Source organism: Peromyscus californicus, unplaced genomic scaffold, assembly GCF_007827085.1.
Source record: "Peromyscus californicus insignis strain IS unplaced genomic scaffold, ASM782708v3 Scaffold_4__1_contigs__length_199733344, whole genome shotgun sequence".
Lineage (NCBI taxonomy): Eukaryota > Metazoa > Chordata > Mammalia > Rodentia > Cricetidae > Peromyscus > Peromyscus californicus.
The window spans coordinates 122,887,700-122,913,325 of NW_026294562.1; the positions used below are offsets into that span (position 1 = coordinate 122,887,700).

The following is a 25,626-nucleotide window of genomic DNA, read 5'->3' on the forward strand; positions in this document are numbered from 1 at the left end:
GGATGGCCTTGAACTCCGGTCCTCTTGCCTTCCCAGTGCTGGGGCTACAGATGTGCACCATCGCACCTGACTAGCAGTCTAAGGTCACACATGTTCACACATGCATGCTGTATTCACACACACACAGGGGCAGAGGGTCCATCAAACATAATGTCACTCCAGTCAGGAATGAGGCAAACAGATGTGACTGAACACTCAGGACCTGCACAATTTTTTTTTGTTAGAAATCCAAGTTCCTCAGCCTCACTCCAGTTTTATTACATCAGAAACTCGGGGTGTGTTATCACAGCCCTTCAGGGGATATATCAGCCCATTTTGGCAGTGGAGATTGAACCTACGGCCTTGTGTGTGCTCGTCAAGTGCTCTCCCACTGAGCTACATCTCCAGCCCTCTGTTACCTTTTATTGTGAGACAAGGTCTCACCAAGTTTCTCGGGCTGTCTCAGCCACTCAAGTAGCTGTGCTCACAGGCTGTGCCCCCAAGCCTGGTACACCAAGTGTCTCTTGAATAATTCTTTGGCTGTTATTTCGAGACAGGGTCTTACCATGCGGCCCAGGCTGGCCTTGAATTTTCAGCACTCCTGTCTCAGCTCCCTGAGTACACCAGCATACCTTCTCTCAAGTTTCCAGTTTGCCCACTTGCAAACCTGCGCTCCAAACCACTGAATGACGCAGGTGGACAGGCACACCCAGGCAAATGTAACACAAATAAGGTCACACATGTTCACACATGCATGCTGTATTCCCACACACACAGGGGCAGAGGGTCCATCAAACATAATGTCACTCCGGTCAGGAATGAGACAAACAGATGTGAATGAACACACAGGACCTGCACAATTTTGGGGCCATTTGGGATCGAAGCACAACTCTGTGGAGGTCCCAGATCATGGTCACCTTTTGCTTAAATAAGAAATAAAATAAACTTTTTTTTTTAAAAAAAAAAGGAAAGGAAATAGATCTCTTCCAATGTCTTTATTATTATAATTATCATAATCTTTAGTTTTCAAAAATATAAATAGGTGCACGGAACACTGGCGCCTGCACCGTCCCGGGATGGGGAGAGGGGAGGGGACGGCGGAGCACCCCTGGGGAGGAAGTGCCCCTACCCAGTCCAGCCGAGGAATGGCACCTGCTTAGGGTGGTTGACCCCGGTGAGAGGTCACTAGAAGAGGGGCCCCAGGGGGAAGGCAACCTCATTGCCTCTTGGCCAGCCTGTCCCCTGCCCCAGGCTCCTTCCCTCATAGATGGCACAGACCTCGGTTCCTTTTGTCCAACATATGAAGCTGCAGTTAATCTCTTCTGAGTCCTTCGTGCTCTGAGGCCCCCCTCCCCCCTCCCCCGTCCTGTCTCCTTCCAGCCCCTCCTCCTGCCTCCCTAGCTTTCCCTGGGGTTGAAATAACCGACCACTGCACTGCTCTTAGGTAAAGTCAGGAAACAAACAAAAAAAATAATCTTCTTTATTTAATTTAACCCCTTCCTTCTCACCCTGTCCCTGCACTGGTCCCTGGAAAGGCACGGTGGGAGATTGAAGAAGTGTCTCTAAACTCAGTCCACGGGTCACAGGAAATTCGCTTTGGCTTTTTTTTTGGGGGGGTGGGGTGGGGGACAAATTAGATGGAGTTTGGGTGATGTGAGGAGTTGGGGCACACAGAATGTGGGGTATTTTTCCTTCTTTAATGGATTCCTTATATGACAACAAGCGACAGGAAGACACCTTCTGGCTGGGATGCACGGTCAGCCTGGCTGGCCGCTGGGCTCAGCATCCTGGGGGCACGTTGTGGTCGGTCGGGAAGCTCCTCTCAGTGGGCCATGCTGGGACGGCTCCTCTGTGTGGCTCTCAAGCTCCGCTTCTGTAGCCTGCGCTTGTAGGTGGTGGCTGCAGTCAAGGGGGGTGGGATGGGGTGGGGTGGAAGATTAAACAGTGAGTGAGAAAGAAGCATGTCCAAGCATGGACTGTCCCCAGCCTTCCCCTGTCACGGGTGCCCTCCCTGTGGACTGTGAGCCTAGCAGTGCAGCCTGAAGCTCTTCCTGCCCTATTCCTCTGGGACGGATTTTTCATTGAAATTCCTTAGGCTCAGGAGACAGTCACAGCTTTCTTAGCTCCTTTCAGGGAACAGGGACCTTCCATATATATTTTATGGTGCAGCTCTCCAGTACCTTCCCTGCCTGGCATGGAGTCTCCAGGACAGTATCAGCTACCACTATGCTCTGGGGAAGAGGAGAAGGCCCTGTTGGTGGAATCTGACTCTGTGCCAGGTGAGGGGCCAGGGGGTCAATGCTCACGGTCTGTGCAGGTGATTCGAGGTTCTTCCCAGTGCCCACTGGGCTGGCACCGGATGGTGGGCACGTGGCGCTGGACAAAGCCCTCAGTACACTGGTACCGTACCAGGGAGCTGATCTCATATCGGTCCTTCTTCTGCCCGAGGGTCCTGGCATGCTCCACCACTGGGGGGTCTCCACAGGCCACTGAGAGACAAATGCCTTTTAGGAAGGGGTCTCATGAGGTGTTCTGTGATGGCCCATATAGGCAGAGACAAGGTTAGCCCACAGCCCAAGGCATGATGAGAAAGGGATCAAGCTGTGCTTCCCAGGGCTGAGCCTGGACTGCGGGATGGGGGTGGGGGTGGGGAGGAAGATGACGGGCAAAGAATCCTAAGGCATTCAGTTCTAACATCTGGATTCCTCAGTGGCCCTGGGAGGCAGAAAGAGTATATAAAGATGGCCTTGAACATTGGTGAGATGATAAAAAGGAGGGATTGAGGTGGGGAAAGAGGACAGTCTGCTGAGACACCTGTGGCTTCTTTATGAAAATGTACAAAGCCAGGGAAAATGTTGCCCAAAGGAGGCCTGGGGACACAGGCCATGCGTAGGAGCAGGAGGCTGCTGGGTCCTTTAAGCATTGTGATACCCATGGCCTTAAAGCTGAAGAATCCAGGCCTGGCAGCTCTGATTCTGTGGCTAGCAGTTTTTGGAGCCCCAAAGAAAGGGTAAGTCCACCCAGGGCCATTATGGGTGACTTTCTGTTGCTGACATCTGAGAGACCATGGTATGCATGGAGTGGAGGATCCTATCCTCTAGCCCATGACTTTCAGCCTCCCTTTGTTCCTGTGAACGGTTCCCAGGAGTCAGCTTGTTCTTGCTATTGGCTCTGTGATGCTGGTGCCAGGAGAGGCCTTCCCATCAGCACCTGTGAGCTTCCTGAGGATGCTCCCATAGCCCCCGGTAGTTAGGAGACAAGAGAACTCCCCTCTAGATCACACAGCAAGTGGCTCCCTTGCAGCTGAAGGGCTTATTCCCCTCCCTGGACCTCCTCCCAACCCCTTCTTACCGGTGCCCTTTTTACACGTGAAGGGCAACTGGTAATTGCAGGGTACATCGTTCCATTCACCCTGCTCATGCCAGATCATTACCACGCAATCCTCTCCAGTGGCAAAGAAGTTGTCAGGCTGGTTGGGACGCCACTTCTCAAATTGCTGTGGGCAGGAGAAGCAAATTGGTAAGGGGCAGGCTGAAGCAGTGTGGCTTGGCCTGACCCCCACTTCCTTCCCACCCAGCGTCTGGGTTGGAAGGCAGCAGCAAAGGCTGCTGGGACTCTGGTCTGATGAGGGTCATCCTAGATGCCATGGATCCCAGGTTAAGGAACTGGTTACACACAGCCTGACTCTGGTCCTTTTCAGGAGCTCATAATCCCCAAGGATTCATTCCCTGGTGGGGAATCACCAGTCTGCTCATTTCTGACCCATAAGGCCCTTTTCCCTGACCTGTAGCTGACTGCCCACCCTGTCCATTTGATCTCTGTGTTTTATATCTTCAGTAGACACTAGTCCTTTGCACATGAGGAAACTCTCTCAAATGTCATAGACCCTTTATGGTAGCTTGCTGTCACTTTTTTTTCCATTTTCTGCTGGCTCCTTATCCCATCTTATGCCTTCCCTCATGAAGTCCATCCAGCCCCAGACTGGTCTCCAGAGGCCGAGGGGAAAGAGACACAATCCCTTCCTACAGAGTTCCTGCCTGCCGGGCATCTGCTCAGTGAGTTTGCATGTGACTTGAATGCATGCTGTTTGGAGGGGTCTTTATCCCACTTCTTAGCTCTGGCAACTCACCAGGGAGTGTCCATCAGACCAGCGGAAGTCCCCTTCGATGGTCCTGTCATTCAGACCTATCCACTGGTAGTCTTGAGCATTTTCTGGAAAGGGAAGAGAAGTTTGCACCTGACGTTGGATGCCCTGGGCTGTCTGGGGACTGGAACTTATGGAAAGAAGGGTGTGGTGGGAGGAAGCAAGTGACTCCTAGGCACCTGCCACTGTCTTCTGAGGACCTTGCAAGGGTCTCAGGACACACATGTCTCCTCAGGCTGGCATGGGCCGTGACAGCTACAGGCTTAGCCTGGGCTGTCTTTGTCCCTCCCTCCCTCCCTCCTCCCTTTTTCCCTTCCCTCCCTCTTTTCCTCCCTCCCTCCCTTCTTCCCCTTCCCTTCCTGCAGTGCTGGACCTTGTGCACACAAGGCAAGCGCTGCCCATTGAGCTATAGCCTCAGTCCCCAGTCTGCTCATTTCTGACCCGTAAGGCCCTTCGCTCTCACTGCTGCTTCTGTAGCCCCTGCCGCACTCACTGTTGACAAACTCCTGTTCCTCGGGGGTGACAATACTGCTCAGATGTGACTGCTGCTCTCGACACCTTCTCTCAGCGTCCACCCAGGTCTCGCGGTCCGGGAAGTGGCGGTAACAGTGGCCCTGGAATTTGGTCCAGCCCTCCTCGCATTGTTCCTGGTCTGTAACACAGGTCAGGGACATGAAGAGGGGGCACGGCCAGCTGAGCGTGTGCTCCCTGCCAGCCTTGTGGCAGGGACTTCTATGTTCAGTCCACCTGAAAGGCTGTGCCCAGGAGGGAGGCAACGGGCTCGGCTAGACAGAGGCTCGAGCAGGAAGCCAGTGACATCTGACTCTTGGGAGCCTCCGTGTGCCCATGTGCATGCCACCTAAATAAAGATCTGTTCTTTCCCTGATTCAGCACCCTGGCCTCCAGGATCTCCTCCTGTGGTATTCCTGCCCCGAGTGGGTGGGAGGAGAGCCGGCAGGGTCCCGCAGGCTGGGGGACAAAGGGACAGTCAGGTGGGAAGTTTTTAAATTTAAGGCAGAACATAGTTCAGAGTCTCTGAGGGATTCTGGGAAAAGGAGCTGTGGGCAGCAGGTGGAGGTAGCAGAAGAGGCTGGGTATGGTAGAGCTGGTAGCCTTGAGTGAGGTCAGAGACCCTCCAGGAATAAGTTTCTTGGGGGTCCAAAGAAGAGTGAGCTTTGGACCATGGATCTGAGCTGGCTGCCCTTGTTAATACTATTAGTTTAATTTAATTATCTTGTGCGTTGCTGGGATGAAGCCCGGGGCCTTCTGCATGTTAGACGAGTGTTTCTGCCCGGTCCCTGAGCTGGCTGTAGCAGAGCCCACCATATCTTCATCTTAAAGAGCTACATGCCAACTAGAGGTTGGTCTGGGACTCAGGAGCCCTGTCTTTTGTCTCACATTTTGGTGGCGGCTGAGAGGGGAGAAGCAGCTTCATCGGCAGCAGTGCTGTGCGCTGGAGGAGGGCCAGATGTGGAGTCTTGGTGTGGTCTTCAGGGACAGAGGTGGGGGCATGTTCGAGCCAGCTCCTCAGGACTGGAAGAGGGGGTTGGGAGCTAACTGCCTGCGGTGACAGCATGTGGATGATTGTAGCTTGGCCCTGCTGGAAGCGTTTTTTACCTCAGGACTGGAAAGAAGCCTCCCAAGAGAAGACTCCCTCTCCTCTGTGATAGCCAATAGCTAAACAACTGTCTGCAGAGCACTGGGAAGAGGGAGGCCTAGATTACCCCTTTTTCATTCCTCTGCCTGGAGCCGCCCTGTGGAGGGGAGGACCCTGGGGTTCAGGATGTGTGGCTGCTTCCCAAGAGACGGCTTCAATAGTTTGGCTGTTGTAGGAAGGACAGGGGAATTTCCCTGAGGGGAAGGAGTCTTCCTTGGGCTAAGGGGTGCTTGGCAAGGCTGTGAAGTGGAGAGAAGGGGAATGGAAGGCCAGGATCTAGAGAAAAAAGCAGCAGTCCTCCTGCTACCTAGATAAAGGTCCAGGAAGAGGCCAAGGAGGCCTTGGAGGATGCCCAGCACTGAGACAGAGGCACCATCTGTGGGTCTGTGGGCCAAGGCTTGGTCCACCTCAGAACCTGAGGGCTAAGCTGGGCAGGTAGGGTCAGAGAGGGCGGGAGCTGGGTGTGGCCGGAGAGAACCATGCCAGTAGAGGCTGTGAGGAGGACAAGACAGACCTCCAAAGAGGCTGGACAGAGCAGTGACACCAGGGGACAAGGCACAAAGTCCTATGGGGTATTGCATTCCAGGTTGCATCAGAGCTGGGCACTCAGGGCCAGGGCCCAGTTGGGTGGCTCTGGAATCACTTTCCCGGTCTATCAGGATGCAGAACCCTTCCTCTGTTCCAGCAGAGTCTCCCTTTCCCGGACTGGTTCCCAAGCTGTTGTCTATGTTCATGTTCCAGACATTTCTCCCCTGTGGCATCCTGCAGGGAAAATCCTTGTACTCTCTATTTCCACCCAGCTGAGACCCCATGCACCTGACTTCCTGGGGGTGTAGAAGGCGAGAGGCCACAGGGAACATGAATGTCCCAGCCTGTTACTATAGAAACCTTAAATTCCACCATCAGCCTGTACCCTTGACAATGTCTCCAAGGAATGTGTAGATCACTCTTGTTACTTCCTCACAAAGGAAGATTTCCCAGGAGTTTCAGGTACTTTCTGGAAGTTTCTCTAACAAGAGTTCATTGAAAAGGGTTTTAAGCCCGTGTACACTTCCAGTTCTGTATGAACCATTGCTACCAGCATCCTAAAGCCTCAAGCCTCCTTTTCTGAGTTAGGAAGGCTTGAGACCTGAGGGGCCGGCAGGAGCCTAGAGAGCACTGTCCGTGAGAACACTGGGGGTCAGCCTGGTCCTGCCTCGGGCCTCTGGCCCACAGGTGCAGAGCAGAGGTGTTAGCAAGGCCCACCAGAGGAAACTTAGCTCCTGTGCCTCGCAACGAGACTGCTCCGACAGACTAACAGTTTGCTTTGTACAAGGGAGCAAGAAAGGGAGCATGGGCCAAGGCAGCATTCAGAGGGCAGCCGCCATGGTGTGACGGAGAGGATGGCATGCACGGTCCCTGTTCATGCATGATTGGAGCACACTGGTGACACAAGTCCTCTCAGGTAGATCACCCACAGCCCTCATGCCAGGAGAAGAGGAGGAAGGCAGCTCAGCGTGGCATCGTTGCTCCCCAGGGACATGAAAGGACATGGGAGTCCCACAGAGAACACAGCAAGGTAGACAGTGCCCACGATCATGCTGAGAAGATCGGTGGCCACCAGTAGAGTGAGGACCCATTGCTCCTACCCATAATTTTCTCCAAGACCGATGCACAGAATCAGCTGTGTCTTCCTAGCGGGACCCATGCACTGAGCTCTGTGGTCACACCAGCAAGTCTGCCAAGCCCTGGAAAAGGTTAGTGTGTGCAAGGCTTCCTGAGCCCCACTTTCCAAAGTATGCATCTCTCCTGCGGTCAGATCAGCCAATATTTCAGAGGCGGGTTCCCAAAGGGAAAGAGCAAGAATAAGTGTTGAGATCGGGGTGTGTGTGTGGGGGGGTGGGCAGGCTTCTCAGCTGTGTTTCCCAGAATGGCTCTCCAGGTAGACTTGTGGGCTCCAGTCCAGGCCTGGAACCTGTGGTTAGAAGGGTAGGGTGAGGAAGGAAGAGTGCAGCAGTTAGTAACATTAGCTGAAGCCGAGACGGCCGTACCGATCTCACACAGGTCCCCTCCGTAGCTGGGAAGGCATAAGCATGTGAAAGTGTCGATGGCATCCACGCAGGTGGCTCCATTCAGACAAGGGCTTGAGAGGCACTCATCAATGTCTGCAAGAAACCAAGGGCCACCATTAGGACCTCTGCCGGCAATTCACAAGCACCATGGCTTCATTATGGGTGGTGGCCAGCTCTGCTGCTGTCCAGAGGCTGGAAGGGGCCTGGCTAGATTTTCTGAGAGCTGTTGCTGTTGCTGCTGCTGCTGCTGCTGCTGCTGCTGCTGCCACCGCCGCCGTCTTGGACTGCTGAACCAAAGGTCCTGACGGTTTTCTTTGGATGTCTGTGATTCTTGATAGGCAAGCTTGGAACCTTGGAACTAGTTTTCCAGGTTGGAGAGATCCGGTACTTCCGTAGCCAAATGCCTTTTATGAGCCTGAGAATGGAATTCCTTCAAGATACCTTCTCTCATGAATAGTTCAAGAAGCTAGAGGTCTGAACTGGCCATGGAGACGGCGATAGGCAAGGAAATTGGAAGTGACCTTCTTAAAGCTTGGTTAGGAGTTTTGCTTCTCCTGGCTTCCTCTATAGTTGTGAGATGAGGAAATGAGCGCAAACCCATGTTCTAGAATGAACCATCTAAAAGTGGTCTGAAGGGTATAGAGCTGTGAGAAATGGTCATATGGGATTTTTGCAGGAAACTCATTAGATTTCCTGGGTTGTAGATAGTGTCTTTGTCTTTAGTAAATAAGATTTAAAGGTTTTTAAAAAATGAAACCCAAGTCTTTCTTTTGGGATAGGGAACAAAACCTTGCCCAACATTTCCCCTTGGGACTTCCTTCCAGCTTAAAGTCTCAAAAGGTAGGCATCTTTAGTGAGTCGTAATTTGTAGATGGGCACCCATCCTGGCCAGGGGCCGGCAAACATGGGAAGCTGGCTCAGTTAGTGGCTGGCTAGATGCTCAGTTAGTAGGTACAAACCCATCACCAGCCTGGGGTTCAGTCAGGTGCCCTGTCCTCTCTGTCTCAGGCAGATTCTTCTTCCTTTCTGCTCTTTTAGTTCCAAGGCACTCTTTCTAGCTGAACTTCTTTGCAAGACTTGAATTTGTAAATCATTGACCTTTGCCTCAACTTATCAACAGTTAGCCAAAGTGAGAACTGAACCTCTTAGACTTGTCTTTCTACACCTTTCTGGGAAGCCAGGAGGCCTGGGGGCGGGAGAAGACTTCTGTTGTCTTCATATTTATAACTCCAGAGCTGGCCTTGAACTTGTGTACTTGAGGGTGATCTTGAACTTCTGATTCTTCAGCCTCTATTTACTGAGTTCTGAAATTGTAGGTGTGCATTATCATGTCAGGTGTACGTGATGCTGGCGATTCAACCCAGGGCCTTGAACATTCCAGGCAAGTCAACTGAGGTACATCTCCAACCCAGAAGAAGCTAATTCTTGGTACATGCAATTATGTTTCCTTGAGATCCTCAATTCAATGGTATGCTGATGGATGGTCTCCTTGGGATCAGCAGAGCCTTGACTTCAGAGCAGGACTTTAACCCATCCTAGAACTTAGATCTTGCCACCTATAACAGCAATCTAGACCTTTACGTCAGTCCTATGCTAGGATGGCCAATGCACTTGCCTCTGGATCTTCAAGCTCTGGGTCATCTTGGCCAAGTCTATGCAATTAGTGGCATGAGAATCCGTGGTTCTCAGGTACCTTGCTCTACCTATGCCGCTCCTCTTCTCCATATCGCTGGCATCTCTTCTCTTCCTGTGAAGTTCTTAGCTTCATTTCAAGAAGCACACGCCATGGATTAGAAACTCACAGTTCCAAGCAACCCCAAAATGCATGGAGGAACTGACTGAAATCCTGGCATGCACTTGGTTTCCCAGCATGCACCAGGATTCCCAGCAGCAGCAGTAGCAGCAATAGGTCAGGTCAGTTGGCAGAGTGGAAGCTGGGGGCAGCTCTCTTGCTTTCAGGAAAGCTGGTTGTGTTCTCTCTTGTTCATTAACTTCATTATGGGAGATGGGAAGCACCAGGGCAAGAGGGTTAAGCAAATGGAGACGCTAAAGCAGTTGTACAGAGCAGGGATGGGGTGGCCTCCGGGTAAAAGAGCCAGACATCAACTCTGGGGTCCTTGGCCAAACCATGAGACAAAGGGCAGGAAAGGCAGAGGCCTGGTGGAGGCCAGGCCGGGTGGCTTCCAAATGTCACAAAAGCTTAGAGAGGGCTCTCATCTGGCCTGGGATATGAGAAGTTGTGTTGTTTTCCTTCTGTGTTTAGCCAGGGTACAAAGTTTGATCATTGTTTCAGGGACCTGAATACCAAGATGAGGAAGAGACACACACAGTCCTAAGCACTGTATAGCACCAGGTACTTAGAGAGGCCAAGTGAGCCTCTGCACAATGGAAGAGCGCTACTGTCCTGTAAGGGCTTGCTCAGAAGTGCTTGAGCACCTCACTTCCTCTTCTTGCACAAGCCATTCTGGACCTGATAGCACAGCTCTTTCTGTGTCAGGTATTTGGGACATCTACTGGTTACTGGGACTAAGAGAAGCGGTAGTGGGGACCTTCTCGGGGGTTCTGGACAAGGTGGCAGCAGGTGTGGAGAGGGATGGCTCTGGGTAATGGCAGCCTTAATGGAAGAAGAGAGGAAGTGAGGGGACCAGTGTCATCTAAGATTGGATGCTGTGGACCCCCTTTTCCTGTTATGGTTCTCATGGTGCAGTGGCGTGTATGGACACTCTTACGCCTCTGGTGGCAGGGAGACAAGTGAAATGGCTTGCCCACATTGGCAAGTCTAGGACACAGATTGAGAGGGACAGAGGAGAGGCAGGAAATGAGACAGGAAGCTGTGTCTCTGCCCGGGTGAAGGGAGACCTGGCTCTGGACTGTCAGCATCTTGTTACCATGTATATTTTCTTCCCCAAGAACTTAGGTGTGGTCACTGAACGGGACAGGGCACTGTGTGCGTCTTGAGCAAGGCCCACAAGCAATGTCTCTAACTAAAGACAACAACTGTGGGCCTCCCAGGAAAGTCTGAAGGAGACAGACCTGCCAGTGCTTTGGCATCTAACTCAGACACGCCAGGTCTCCACTTTGAGTAGGTCTTAATCCAGGTTTGGCCTAAATCAGAGTTCATGGCCTCCAAGTGAACAAGAGTTTTGATGACTCATGGAAAATGCTAAATGGAGAGTGGTCACAGGTGATTCTCCTCAAATGATAGCTCAGCTAAATGGTTCATCACTCAACAAACAAAAACAAACAAACGAAACCCCACAGCATCCACGGCACTCTTTAAGCTACTCAGTGCATAGCTTGTGCAGGTTGTAGTGGATGACCCTGGACACAGCTTTCCAGAAATGAGGATGGGAGATTTCTCAAGCACAGAAAAAAAAAAATCCTGACCCTAATAAATACTTTTAGACTCTGACTCTCTGGTTGGGCATCTCACTCAGAAGAGAGAAGGATTATCAAAGTGTATTTATCAATCTCAATTTGCATTTTAAAAGAATGGTCTTTACATTTAAAAGTAGGCTATTATTATTGGTACATTTCAAGTCTTCTCTATTTTAAAAGTTGATCTTAAATGTATCTTCACTATGCTGCCTTTTCAAGTCAGTTGCTGCTTATGGACTCTTTGGTAAAATGAAGTATATAGTATTATATCTGTTATTATATTATATTATCTATTATCTGTTATTATATTATCTATTATTATATCTATCTGTTGGGTGTGATGGTTCACACCTGGGATTTCAACACTGAAGAGGCTGAGGTCAGGAGGATGGCCATGAGTTTGAGGCCAGATGAGAAATCCGGTTAGAGCAGTATTTTTCAACCGTGGCTACACTTCATAGCCATTGGAATATTAATTCTTTTTCAAAAGACTTTTAAAAAGATGCTGGTGGTCGAGTTCCTCTCCAGAGCAACCAACAGCCTCAGAACAGCTCAGGGTGGAGCCCAGGCAGGATCCTCTCAGGAGCTCCCCAAGCAATTCCAAGCAGCATGGAGATGGAGGCTCCAGTCAGAAGCCTATTTTGTGTGTCAGTAACAAGGCGGGAAGAGGTTGCTCGTTCTTATTACATTTAATTAATTAACGTGCGTGTGGAGGGGAGGTGCTTGCTATGGCATGAGTGTGGAGGTCAGAGGCCAACTTGCGGGAGTTGTGTTACTTCCTTCCACCCTCGTGGGTCCTGGGGATTGAACTCAAGCGATCAGGTTTGGCAGCTAGCGCCTTTACCTGCTGAGCCATCTCGCCAGCCCTGAGGCTGCTAATTTTTAACTGGACCAGGTTGAGAATCTGAGCACTTATGAAACCGATGTTTCATTATTGTTATATTGTTGTTGTTATTATTATTGTATCTATTTTGAGATTGGGTTTAATTTACCCTAGGCTGGCTTCAAATCACTGTGGAGCCCAGGATGACCTTGAACTTCTGATCCTCCTGCCCCAGTCTCCTAAGTACTGAGATTATAGGTGTGCATCACCACACACAGTTTTAGATATTTATTATGAAGTCAAAAGTACTAATTACTAATTTATCAAGAACTTGTTTATGAGGGGGCTGGAGAGATGGCTCAGCAGTTAAGAGCACTGCTCTTCCAGAGGACCCAGGTTCAATTCCCAGCACCCACATGGCAGTTCACACCTGTCTATAACTCCAATTCCAGGGGATCCGGCATCTTTACACAGACATACATGCAGGCAAAACACCTGCATGCACATAAAATAAAAATAAATAAATTATAGATTGAAAAAGAACTTGTTTATGGACAGAACACTGACTAAGCCAGGTGACAGTCAATACAAAATGTTTTCTTTTAGGACCAAATCCAGTTCCTCCCTTTGGGAGAGGAACCCCTGGATATTCAAATATCAGAGGGATAATGTTGCATCTTGGTACCTGTGGCCCTTGGAAGGATCTGAGGTGCGAGCAGTGAGGTCAGAGAGTGAGGGAGATACAGGGAATCGGAAAAGCTGTCCTTATAGCGGATCGTTAATGTCTCCTCTGCAGTGAGGACAGAGAATGAGGGAGATACAGGGAATCGGAAAGGCTGTTCTTACAGTGGATCATTAATGTCTCCTCTTTCCTCCCTTCCTTCTTTTCCATTATTTTTGGACAGTGTTTCACTCTGTAGCCCAGGCTGGCCTGGAACTCTTGGCAATCCTCCTGTCTCAGCCTCCTGAGTGCTGGGTCTTGGATTATAGGTAAGAGCCACTATACTGAGAAGAAGAATAAATTCTATTGCTATTTACTTTTTTTGCTAACTTTAGGGCTGCTGAGGACATGAGGTCCCCTACCCAAGAATCTCACTATGTAGCTCAGGCTGGCCTCCTCTTGCTCCAACCTCCCAAGAGTTAAGATTACAGGTGTGCACTATGCCCAACTAAGGTCACAAGTCTTGCTTGTGACTTTCGTAGGTTGGAAGGAGTTACTGAGAATGGAGTGACCAGGAACAGAGGGGTTTGGCCGCATAGTCATTAGGGCCTTAAGGAAATATTGTCCCTTGGGCAGTAAGAAAAGTCCACATTCTCTGTCCTTGGGGGCCCACCACGCCCTCTGGTTCTGGCTTGTAGAGAGTGACCCCAATGAAGGGAAGAGTGGGTAGATAGCTGCCTACTGTTTTATTTAGCATGTATGTGCCAAGTATGAAGCATGTTCACTATATATGAGGGTGTACTATACAGTGAGGCGTTAATATGCATGTGTATTAATATCTAAGAATGCAGAATCTTTTGTGTTGGATGTAAAGGCTGCTGAGGCTTGGGTCCTGGCCATCAGGTAAACCTAGTTAGTTGGGTTTCCCCTAGGATTCATTTCTTCATTTTTGAGTGTGTCTCAGGAATGAAGACTCTTTATGAGAGCCCCTGCCTTAGTAGGGAGAGACTGGGGACAAGGACGTCAGGGAAGTAGAGAGACTTAACTCAAGAGCATGGGCTTGAAGGCACTGGCACTTGAAGGCATTGGATGCTGAAGAGATAAATGAGAAGTGTCCATACAGTGGCATGTGGAGTCTGAGCATCTCATTTTGGGGAGCTACCTCCAATCAGAGGATCATCACATTCCTCACCCACTCACCAGCTCCTGGCCCATGGCAAAAGACAGGCAGAACCTCTAGGGCAGTGGTTCTCAACCTATGGGTCACGACTCCTTGGGGGAGGGGGGATTGAACAACCCTTTCACAGAGGTCTCCTAAGTCCATTGGAAAACCCAGATATTTACATTACGAGTCATAACAGTAGCAAAATTACGGTTATGAAGTAGCAACGAAAATAATTTCATGGTTGGGGGGAATCACCACAATATGAGGAATAGTATTAAAGGGTCACAGCACTAGGAAGGTTGAGGGAGTCCATGGGAAATATGCCACTGGTCACAGCTGCAAATTTCTAAGTTTTTAGAGGCAAGAAGAGGACCTAGATCCAGCCCAAACCTGGAGGGCTATAGGGGCTCTTCTGATGGGGTTTTCTTTTATGACGAGAGACAACTCTCATCAGAAATTACACCAAGGGAGAGGAGTGTCTGTTCTACTGATATTCACTCCAAATTCAACATTTCTTTGAAGTCTCAAGGTTTGCTTGTTTGATGTGTGTGTGTGTGTGTGTGTGTGTGTGTGTGTGTGTGTGTGTGTGTGTGTGTTCATGTGGGTATGTGCATATGTGTGCATGCAAGTGCTCTTGCATGTGTAAGTGTGAGTGGTGGAAGCCAGAGGCTGACAATTCATGTATTCCTTTCTTGCTCTCCATGTTACGTTTTAAGACAGGGTCTCTCATTGACCCTGGAACTTACCAGTTTGGTTAGACTAGCTGACTAGCTGGCCAGAGTGATCTAGGGCTCCTCTTGTGATATCCCCCTTGACCAGGGCTGGGGTTAGATGGGCACCACATACCCAGGTTTTTTCAGGGGTGCTGGGGATCTGAACTCAAGTCCTCATGATTGTATGGCAAGTTCTTTACTGACTCAGCCATCTCCTCAGCCCTCCAAGTCTCACCTTACCTTTAGAATCCAAAAGCATTTTGAATTCTACTCAATGAGACAACCAATGGCTTAACAGAAGACTACTAACGAAGTGCATGGCTGAACTTGACTCTTTTTCTCCTAATCTTCGCTTCAATTCGATGCTCTGGAAAGATGAGTCGTGTTTAACTTATGCCTTCTGTCCCTGTCACTGTCTACCTCTCCTTCCCAGCTGACCTTGGTCAGTGTCGGCATGAGTCCCGCTCTGGAGACTGCAGGAGTCAGTCTAGTCCCTGCCTGTACCCTCACAGCTAAGGAGGGCTTCCCTATGTCACCGTGTTTGCCATGGGCCACAAGCATGTTTCCAGGTAGGTCCCTGGGCCACAGGGCTCCTCTATTCAGAACCTAGAGGTGAGTGTCAAGAACCCAGCTGCCTGGAGACCAGAACAGCCTCTGAGCCCCCATGGCTCGGAGATGAGGATGGCTTTGAGTCAGCTCACTCTGCTTTCCTGTTCATCCAGCCCCCAACACGTGGGGTGCTTTTTCTCTGACTGTAAAAACTGTCCCAACACGGTGGGAGGGTCAAGGTGTCCCCCAGTCTAGAGCTTCTGGAGCTTGGTGCCTGGGAGAGGGTGAGGGGACGCGTAGGAACAGCACAGGGCGGTCCTAGTGGACTGGGGTGGGGTGGGGACATAGAGTTTAAAGTCAGGACAGAGCCCTGAGATAGGGCAGGCTTTAGCCCCACACAAAATACATATTTGGACATAAACGCCACTAGCAGACGTAGTCCGTCATGTCACACTCACTTGGGGACAGCTATGGGAACATACTTTCTATCACTACCTAAATAGGTACTGTCTCCCTGTGCCAAGCACGGACGGGGGAGCCCACACATGAATGCTCACGTGAGCTAACCCCAACGGAAGTAAGCCTCTCATCTCCCCAAGTTCACGCTGTGAGTACAGCACAAAGCTCAGGGCTTGCTTTGTTCACAGCTCTATGCTGTTTAGTATTCTCTGGTACCATTCTGGCTTCATGGATAAGGCTCAGAGAGGTTTAGAGTATTCTCTGACACAGCCCAGCTGACCTTTGAACTTTAAAGCTACCATATCACACCTCCTTCTGGATCACACTTGCTCGCACCCCACACAGTGAAAGGGAAAACAACCCCAAACATACCTGCCGCTGTTGACTCTGCTTCCCCTGACCCTTCTGGAGAGGAGGGGCTGGGGCCGTCTGTCAGGGATATGGTTGTTTCTGCTGTTTGGGTCTCCTCTCCTGAGTATGAGGGGATCGGGGATTCGATCTCTTGATGTGTCTCTGCAGGGCTCTGGGTAGGCTGGGCCTGCTCGTACTCTGGGAGAGTGGTGCTGATGGCAGCATTCTGCTCTGAGGTGTGATCAGACCATTCTCCACTGACTTCGGTCCTGTCTCCGGAAGCCACGGGAATGGCAGAAGGTATGCCCGAAGTGTCTGTGTCCACACTGGAGGTAGTGGTAGATTTTCCACTCACTTCCAGAGCAGCAGACCCCTCCCCGGTGCCTTCCTGAAAGGTCCATGAGGTGCTGCTCACTTCCGTGCCTGAGGTTGTCACCTCCAGATCTGCTTCGTGGGAAGAAGCAGAGGTGATTTCAAGCAGATCTGGGAACCCAGACAGTTTACTGCTGGCCTCGGGGGCAACAGAGGCTCCCACTCCAGCCTCAGGGTAAGCCAAGGAGGACTCACTGCTGGCTTCTGGGACTGATGCTTCTACCCCAGACCCAGGGAAGTTTGTCACAGCTCCGCCAAGGTCCTCAGACGCTGAGGCTTCCCCACTGGCATCAAAGAGCCCGGGAGTATATGTCACAGAAGGGCCTTGGCCAAGTTCCTGGGAAACGGTTGGTTCAGTCACACCCTCCACTAACTCTGAAGTGATTAAAGTGACTTCCGGAAGCCCCGAGGCTTCCCCACTGCCAGCTGTGGCAACCACGGATTCTCCACTTACATCAGTGCTGCTAGAAAAGTCCCCACTGACATACGGAGAGCTCGGAGGCTCTGTGCTGGGTTCCACCAGCCCAGACTGCAGTGTGCTTAGGTCCGAAGACCCAGAAAGGTCCCCAGACATGTCTGGTGTTCCAGAATGGGTACCACTGAGTTCCAAAATGCCCGAAGGCCCTTCTCCAGCTTCTTGAGCCGTGGGAGCCTGGGTTATAGATTCCACCAAAGTTCTGTCTACAAGAGACACAGTAGGGAAAGCCGAGGCAAGGTCATGGCCAGCATATGCTCCGGAGGGCAAGCTGCTGCCAGCCTCAGCTCCAGAGAATTCTCCACTGACCTCAGCTACTCCGCTTGGGAGGCCACTGAATTCTGGAGCTGGGGATGTGAATCCACTGGAATCAATTGTTCCAGATGATTGTCCACTGATATCCACCGTCGCAGATGTGCCGGACAGATCCATCTCCCCTGAAGGGAGGCCGCTGAGTTCCACAGATCCTAAGCCTTCTTCTTCTTTAAATGTGGTAGGGGTCACTTCGACAAGGCTAGTGTCCACGAATGTGATGCCAGAAGAGTCCCCACTACCACTCATGGTGCCAGAAGCTAGGTCTGGGGTTCTGGGTGTTGTTCCGCTGAACACCGGCAACCCTGAGGGCTGCCCACTGAGATCTGGAAGCCCAGAAGTTTCTCCACTCACGGAAGTTATACCAGAGGTCTGGCCACTGCCAAAGAGAGCTCCAGAGCCTTCTTCACTGACATCTGGTTGTCCAGAGGACAGTCCGCTAAGCTCAGTCACTTCAGAGGTCCCACTGGTGTCAGGAATCCCTGATGGCTGCCCACTGACTTCAGTAATCCCAGATGTTCCCCCACTGATGTCAGGAGACCCAAATGGCTGTCCACTAGCATCAAAAAATCCAGATGTTTCTCCACTAACTCCAGGAGCCCCAGATGCTTGGCCACTGAGTTCAGTTCCTGAAGGGAGACCACTAATGTCCCCACTACTGTCCAACCCACTGAGGGGCAGCCCTGATACTTCTCCTGAACCACTGATGCCAATGGTTCCCCTTCCTTCCAGTTCACCGGCAGTGGTGGCTGTGACCACTTCCACTAAGGTACTGTCCACTAGGGAGACAGTTGGGAACCCAGACGGAAGTCCACTGAAGTCAGGCAGGCCAGAGGATGGGCCACTTCCAACGTCCACTCCAGAATACTCACCACTAAATCCAGAGGGAAGGCCACTTGTTTCTGGAGTTTGGCCACTTCCTAGAGTTCCGGAAGGAACCTTATCAAAGTCCAGGGCTCCAGAAGCAGAACCTACCAAATCTTCTTTTCCAGAAGGCAACCCACCAAGGTCCTCAGCTCCAGAAGCCGAGGTTTCTAGGCCTTCTTTTCCAGAAGGAAGTCCACTGAGGTCATCACCCACCCCAGAAACAGAGGGCTCTAGATCCTCTCTTCCAGAAGGAGAATCAGTAACACCTTCTCCGGAAGCAGAAATCTCCAGACCTTCCCTGGTAGAAAGACCAAGATCCTCCACTCCAGAGGCAGAAGTTTCTAAACCATCACCTCCAGAAGGAAGTCCACTCACACCCTCTACTCCAGAAGCAGAGGTTTCTATAGCATCTCCACCAGAAGGAATCCCACTGACATAGCCTCCAGAGGTGGAAGTTTCTAGACCTTCTGCTTCAGTAGGGAGCAGACTAATGTCCTCTATGCCAGAGGCAGAAGGCTCTAGACCTCCTGTTCCGGAAGGAAGTCCACTAACATCCTCTACTCCAGAGGCAGAAGTTTCTAGAACTTCTGCTTCAGTAGGGAGCACAGTAAAGTCCTCTATGCCAGAGGCAGAAGTTTCTAGACCTCCTGTTCCAGAAGGAAGTCCACTAACATCCTCTACGCCAGAGGCAGAAGTTTCTAGACTTTCTCTTCCAGTAGGAAGCACATTGATGTCCTCTACTCCAGAAGCAGAGGTCTCTAGACCTTCTCTTTCAGTAGGAAGCTGGGTGACGTCCTCTGTACCTGAAGCAGATGTTTCTAGACTTTCTCCTCCTGAGGAAAGTCCACTCAGATCTCCCACTCCAGAAGCAGAAGTTTCTAGATTTTCTCCTCCAGTAGGAAGTACACTGATGTCCTCTATTCCAGAGGTAGATGTTTCTGGACCTTCTTCTCCAGAAGGAAGTCCACTGAGGTCCTCTACTCCAGAGGCAGATGTCTCTAGACCTTCTCTTTCAGTAGGAATTCCACTGACATCCTCAATTCCAGAGGTAGAAGTTTCTAGACCTTCTCTTCCAATAGGAATCCCACTGACATCCTCTACTCCAGAGGTAGAAGTTTCTAGACCATCTCCTCCAGAAGGAAGCCCACTGACATCCTCTACTCCAGAGGTAGAAGTTTCTAGACCTTCTCCAGAAGGAAGCCTGCTGACATCCTCTACTCTAGAGGTAGAAGTTTCTAGACCTTCTCCAGAAGGAATCCTGCCGACATCCTCTACTCTAGAGGTAGAAGTTTCTGGACCATCTCCTCCAGAAGGAAGCCCACTGATATCTTCTGCTCCAGAAGCAGAAGTTTCTATTGTTTCCCTTCCAGAAGGCAACCCGCTAAGGTCTCCAGAGGCAGAGCCTTCTAGGTCCTCACCTCCAGAGGGCAGCTTGCCAACTGTGGGAGTGTGGGACCATGCCACTCCTTCTCCATCCCCTGAGGCCAGTCCACTTTCTACAGGCAGGCCTGAGCTCACTGTGGGGCTGAGGCCACTGGAGTCGAGGTCACCAGAGGGAAGTCCACTTTCACCGCCCCGTGATGGCTGCCCACTGGAGTCAAGGTGTCCTGAAGCTTCTCCACTGCCTGTGAAGTCACCACTGATGCCATGTGGCCCTGATGCCTCCCCAGAGCCGGGCAGCTCCGTCCCACTTGGCGGCGTAAGTGATGTTGTATGTGGCTCCTCTGAGGTGGAAGGCACTTCTGAGGCAGAGGGGATTTCAGTGTGATCCTCTGCTGCTGAGATGGTGGGAAGCCACGTGGGAGGGATCCCTGGAGGAAAGAAGGCAGCCAAGGTGAATCGTGGAATGGCGAACTCTGCTCCGTGTCAAAGTCATACGTGATCTGAACTCCCTCCCGCCCACAGAAAATGTCTTTCAGGAGCACACATGCCAGATGACTGCTAAGGGGTTTATTGAAGTACTCTGGTAAAGGAGGCAGGAAGGGGAGAGAGGAAGGAAGGAAAAAGAGACAGAGAAAGATGGAGGAAGGAAGGGAAGAGAAAAGGAAGGGCAGATGGGTGGATATAAGGAGGAGAGCGGACTGGGAAGCTCCTGCTACACCTCAGGGCCACAGGCTATATGGACTCTACTTTTTGGGGACTCAAAGGGCCACCTTCTCTACTACCCACTGGACGTGGGGGCCACCACGGGAGAGAACCAAGTTCCCCCTTCAAGTGTTTCCATATTATCTCTTATATCTAACTCATAGTTTTCATCCTCAGTGTCTCCTGGGGTCTTGGTCAACAAGCAAATTCTGGGCCCCCACCCCAGCTCTCTGCTGATAGAGAAGCAGGGTGTCTAAGATTAGGGACTGTTTTCCTAAGCCCTCCCAACGACGCTGGTGCTGTTGGAGGGAGAGAACCCATCTCCAGGTTAGGAGGGCCAGGGGGTGCTGTTTATAAACATGCCTTAATTCTCAAGCTGAGGTGCCTTTTATTAAAATGGATCTGAAAAGTAAAGAAGAAAAACAAAACACCCTCACCATTTAAAATATGGTTACATTACCCCCAACCCTGCCTTGTTTTTGTTGGTATTTTCAAAACAGCTTATATCTGGGCTTGGTAGTGCAGACCTGTAATCCAGGCTATTTAGGATGATGAGTCAGGAGAATTCCAAGTTCAAGACCTGCCTGGGCTCTCTAGTGAATTCAAGGCCGCTCACCAGACTTCCACCTTCATCTGGGCATTCCATATCAGGCAGGTGTGTGGGTTTAGTGTGCATGGCTTCAGGGCACGCTCCAGAGCCCAGCTACCCACCTGGCAGTGGGGATGTACCCACTGGGGTGTAGGCTGGTTCCCATTCAGTCTGTTTTTCTGATTCAGTGGTGAAATCTGGCCCTGCTGCTGTCTCCGTCTCCAATGGGACAGCCTCCACACCAGGCCCCACCTGAGTGACGATCCAGTCCTCTATGTCGGAGGGTGATGTGGGAATGCCACCTTCTTCTTGTCCTGGAGAGGTCACCACTGACACACCTGAAGGAGATGTGGGAGGTGAGGTCCTGCCTTTGACAGGAGCCCATTTCCACCCTGCCCTTCAGGACCAGAGAAGCAAGGGGAGGTCCTGAGGGACACCTGGCCAGTACAAAGAGCCTTGCTGACCCACTCCAACCTCTAAGTCAGCAGGATAGCTGTTTGCCATTTGTATCTATTGTATAATGCCACGGTGTATCCTCTGTCCCCAGCAGCTTAGGACTGAGTGGTCTGGGATGTTGCTCTCTACAGTCCATTGTATATGCTGGACCCAAATAAAACCTTTATGCTTATAAACACGTTTTACCTCAATAAAGAAGAGATTCATCTAACACGTGGGGACTTGTTATGTGACTCGCCCAAGGTCAATGGCTTAGAAGTACCAGGGCTAATCTTTCTGTTCAAGATCTAACATGATACTGCCCACCTCGAAGGCAGAGCTAGGTTCTGAGTGTGCCAGTTCCCTAAATGAGAGGCTCATCTTTAAATTCCACACAGCTGTCATGGCATTGGCAGTGGTCAGGGTAACTTCTGACTGGAGGGAGCCCCTGACCTGGAGGAGGTCAATAAGGAACCAGAACTTCTCTGCAGGGTGATGAGAGGCTTAAAGCCTGGCATGGTGGCACACACCTTTAATCTCAGCACTCGGGAGGCAGAGGCAGGCAGATCTCCATGAGTTCAAGGCTAGCCTGGTCTACACAGCAAGTTCCAGGTCAGCCAAGGCTACATAACGAGACCCCGTCTTAAAACAAACAGACAAATAAGCAAACAAAAAAGATCTTTGAGTCCCCTGAAGGTCTAGGATGGGCGGTGGAAGTTACGGTTGGAAATTTACTGGGAGGGTTTACTGGCTTGACCTCTGTTGCCCACTGTAAAGACCTAGTCTGGGACAGGGGCAAAAGGAAGTTGAGGCAGGAGGATCAGGAGTTCAAGGCCAACTTTGGCAATATGAGACCCTTTCTCAAAATATAAATAAATGAATAAATGAATGAATGAGTGAATAAATAAATAAATAAATAAAGCAAGCAAGCAAGCAAGCAAGCAAGAAAGAAAGAAAGAAAGAAAGAAAGAAAGAAAGAAAGAAAGTTAAAAAGTGTAAAAAGTGTCCCTAGAAGTCCGGGAAAGTTGGAGGCCATCAGTTTTTCCCCCATTAGCTAAAAACAATTCTGGAGGGCTGGTTCAGTGGTTAAGAGTGTGTATTCCTCTTGCAGAGGACCTGAGTTTGGCTCCCAGGACCCATGACAGCAGCTCACAACTATCTGCACTCCACCTCCAGGGATATTTGATGCCTCTGGCTTCCAAGGGCACTTGCCCTCACGTGCATGTACCCACTCTCCAAGCACACAATTAAAAATTGGTAAAAATAAATCTTGAAAAGTTAAAGTAATTCTAGATTCACAAGAAGTTATAAGGACACGCAGCTTTGATGTGTTATGCTGAAAACAGGTAGCCTCCAATCTCCATTCTGGTGGGTGCATCATTACCCTATATGGATGCTGTGAGAATTCAACCAATCAGAGCCTAGCATCTCACTCTCGACTGTCTAACTGGTAAAGATGGCTGATACTACAGTGGTAGTGCCTATACAATGTGTCAATTAAGCATGTAGGTGGCCAGTGCTTGAAGAAGGACGCCAGGATTATTTGATTAACTCATTACAAAAGTATTTACAAGATGAGAACTTGACAAGAATATACAAATTAAAACAATATGTAACATTGTATATAAACACATATGGAGTGTTTCTGCATACACTACCCCAATTAATATTTGTATGCAACTTTTCTTTGAAGTAGGGACCATTTTGCCACTATTTATAGAGGACACGGTAAGGAAGTCCTTCCAGGCAGACGGGGTGACTACAGTACCTCGGAAGCAGAAGGCATGGTGCCTGGACAATGGGTCTGGGAGGCCGGTCTGGTTGGGGTAGAGGTAGACAGTTCTCACGCCCGGTTTGTCCCCACCGCAGGCAGGCCGAGGGGTGACGATGGGGTATCGGAGGCTGCCATCTGCCAGCCAGCCAGCATAGCACTTGTCCAGGCCACGGCTCCAGGCAGCGTAGAGCTGGCCAGTGGAGGCCAAGGTGGCATTTTGGGCTTCACAGAAGGCCTGCGCTTCCTGGAAGGTGAACTGCTCGAGGCGTGTGGCGAAGAACACTTCCCCTGGGGACAGAGACAATGGCAGTGTGATGGTTCAAATGCGTCATCAGAAGAATCCTGTTCCTACTGCCCTGGGACAGAACTCCTGGCACCCCTACCCTGCTCACCAGGCCTGATCACCCACCTATAGCACACACTCCTATAGGTCCCAGCCCCACTCAGGCACACCCCCAAGGCCACACCCCTTAGATCTCTTGGGATCCTGGGCAATAGAGACCAGGGGCTCCACTTTGTGATGAGTGGGAATTTCCTGGGATTTGGGACATCCCTTGCTAAAAAAAAAAAAAAAGTCACAGTTGAGCTGGGGGGAGCTAGTCAGTCTTTGGGGACCTGGCTTCTACCCTTCCTTATTTAGGCTCTCCAATCATACCTAGGTACCCTTCCTTTGACAAATAGAGGTGCCCCAGCTGGCTACCCAAATCCCAAGTGCTCTTAGCTCCCTGATCCCCCATGGAGCTCAGTGACTACCGTGGACCTGACTCACATTCCTCTGGGGTCTCAGCACCCACATATCACCCAGGGCCCTATCTGGGTTAGGGAGCTCACATCTACCCAGCCTTTGTTTATACCAGGCACTTTTTACATGTCTCAATATTCAGAAAAACCTCGAATGTGGGTATAAAGCAGGAGTGTTTTACAGATGGGGGAACTGAGGCCTACAGAGGCAGAGTGGCCATGTTTACACTTTTCTAGAACACTGGCAATTTTCAAATTGAGTTCAGTGGAGAAGCAATTTGGTGACATTCATGGAGGTGTGTTGTTGAATGAGCTTGAGCAGTGTTGAGTTATAGAGAGTTGAAGCGGTTTGGGGCTACAGGAATTCTCACAGCCTCAGGTTTGTTCATGGGCATCGGGACTCTATAAGGCAGAAGGTGTGTCTAACATTTATTTATTAGAAATCAATCAAATCAGCCACCGAATGCAAGGCCTTCTGAATGATCAATGTCCTACTACAATGTGAGGGGGACATCATATGAGCCTTTGGTGGGGAGAAGGTGCTTGAATTGAAAGAAATGAGGGGTGGGTGGGCCTCTTCCACCTGGAAAGCCATGTGGGAGCAGGCCTGGGTGTGTGGTGGCAATTCTATCCCTTTCGTGACTCTCCCCTAGTCCCTGCGGGTCTGGAGATGGGAATGTGGTAATACAGCCCGTACCCTCAAGCTTGTCCACGTAGCAGTAGACATCATAGGTCTCTGATGACGGGCGCACGCCGTAGGTCCTGACCCCGGGGCTGCTGTCCTTGTCACCCACACATGGGGTCCGAGGGCTCACAATGGGGTATCTGTGAAAGAGGAGGGGAAGCGGGGGTGAGGGCCCGTCCTGGGGATAGGAAAGGCACATCTTGGGTCATGTGTTTGTATCAACTCTCTTGAGCATCTGACAGACTTCAGAAGAGAGTCTTCTACACAAGAGGGCAGGCACTCTGTCAAGCTGCAGGATATGGAGGTGCTTGGAGAGGGTCTCCAGGGGCTTCTTCTGTTTGTTTCTTGAAGGGAAATGACTAAGAACTTGGTAGAGCCTAGTTCCTGCCACCATCTTTCAGAACATGCCTTGGCCTAGGGGCGTGTGTGGAATTTAGGGAACAATGCAATCACCAGTGAGTTCATTAACCTACAAAACGCGGGGCGGGGGCATCCTGCTGGATGTTGTATCAGGCTGGGGGCTTCTTGGTGGGGGCTGGGAATGGTAAGCTTGTCCTTTACCTGACAGTCTGGTCCTGCAGCCAGCCAGCATCACACTGCTCATAGCCTGCCTCATAGGCAGCCTGGAGCTGCTCGGGTGAGGCCATGACCGCCCCGGTCTGCATGCAGGCCTGCTGTGCCTCCTCGAATGTCAGAGAGTATCTGGTGGAGCCCGGGCGATAGTGGAATACAACTCCTGGGTGGCAAGGAGAGGGGAGAAAGAAACAGAGGTTAAGATTGATGCTCGTGGGGCTTGTTCGAAGTTTGGCCCCTCCATTTAGACATAATGGATAGAGCTGGACAATTCCACCCGAAGTTCTACTTGGTGATGCCGTGAGTGTCATGGGAGATGGCAGGGTCCATCTGTCTATCCCAGGTGGGGACACCATCAAGGCCCTTTATGGAGACTACACCAGAATGTTCTTTCTGTTTGTAGATTTGCATTCATGATCAGCTGGGCTCTGTACTGATTGATATCCCCACCCCTCGAGATATTTCCTGAGTACAGAGAACACCATCTACCTAGCCCAAGGGTTGCAAGTGTTTTCCAGAAAGAACCAGATAACTATATCGGGCTCTTCTTCTCCCTATTCTCCCTTTTCCTCCTCCTCTTCCTCCTCCTCCTCCTCCTCCTCCCCCTCCTCCTTCCCCTCTCCTCCTCCTCCTCCTCCTCCTCCTTCCCCCCTCCTCCTCCTCTTCCTCCTCCTCCTCCTTCTTCTTGAGAAAGAGTCTTGCTATATAAACCAGACTGGTCTTGAACTCACAGCTCTCCTGCCTCAGTCTTCTGTGCTGGGATTAAAGATATGTACCATCACACCTTG

At 50.7% G+C, this 25,626-nt stretch overlaps 1 protein-coding gene across 2 annotated transcripts in view; it reads right to left on the reverse strand.

Annotated features, from left to right (window-relative positions):
• Nucleotides 1-965: 965 nt before the first annotated feature.
• The window catches only part of Acan (aggrecan), a 59,581-nt gene continuing 34,920 nt past the window's right edge, over nt 966-25,626 (reverse strand). Inside the window, exons 8-18 of one of the 2 annotated variants that reach the window (XM_052712039.1) lie at nt 24,827-25,001; nt 24,278-24,405; nt 22,834-23,127; nt 20,753-20,968; nt 15,952-19,767; nt 7,811-7,924; nt 4,617-4,775; nt 4,109-4,191; nt 3,331-3,475; nt 2,286-2,468; nt 966-1,878 (exon numbers count right to left, since the gene is read on the reverse strand). In XM_052712039.1, coding sequence (XP_052567999.1) covers nt 1,802-1,878; nt 2,286-2,468; nt 3,331-3,475; nt 4,109-4,191; nt 4,617-4,775; nt 7,811-7,924; nt 15,952-19,767; nt 20,753-20,968; nt 22,834-23,127; nt 24,278-24,405; nt 24,827-25,001 — 5,390 coding nt within the window. In that variant the 3' untranslated portion in view covers nt 966-1,801. The remainder of the gene's footprint in view (nt 1,879-2,285; nt 2,469-3,330; nt 3,476-4,108; nt 4,192-4,616; nt 4,776-7,810; nt 7,925-15,951; nt 19,768-20,752; nt 20,969-22,833; nt 23,128-24,277; nt 24,406-24,826; nt 25,002-25,626) is intronic. The other variant, XM_052712038.1, reaches the window with a different exon arrangement.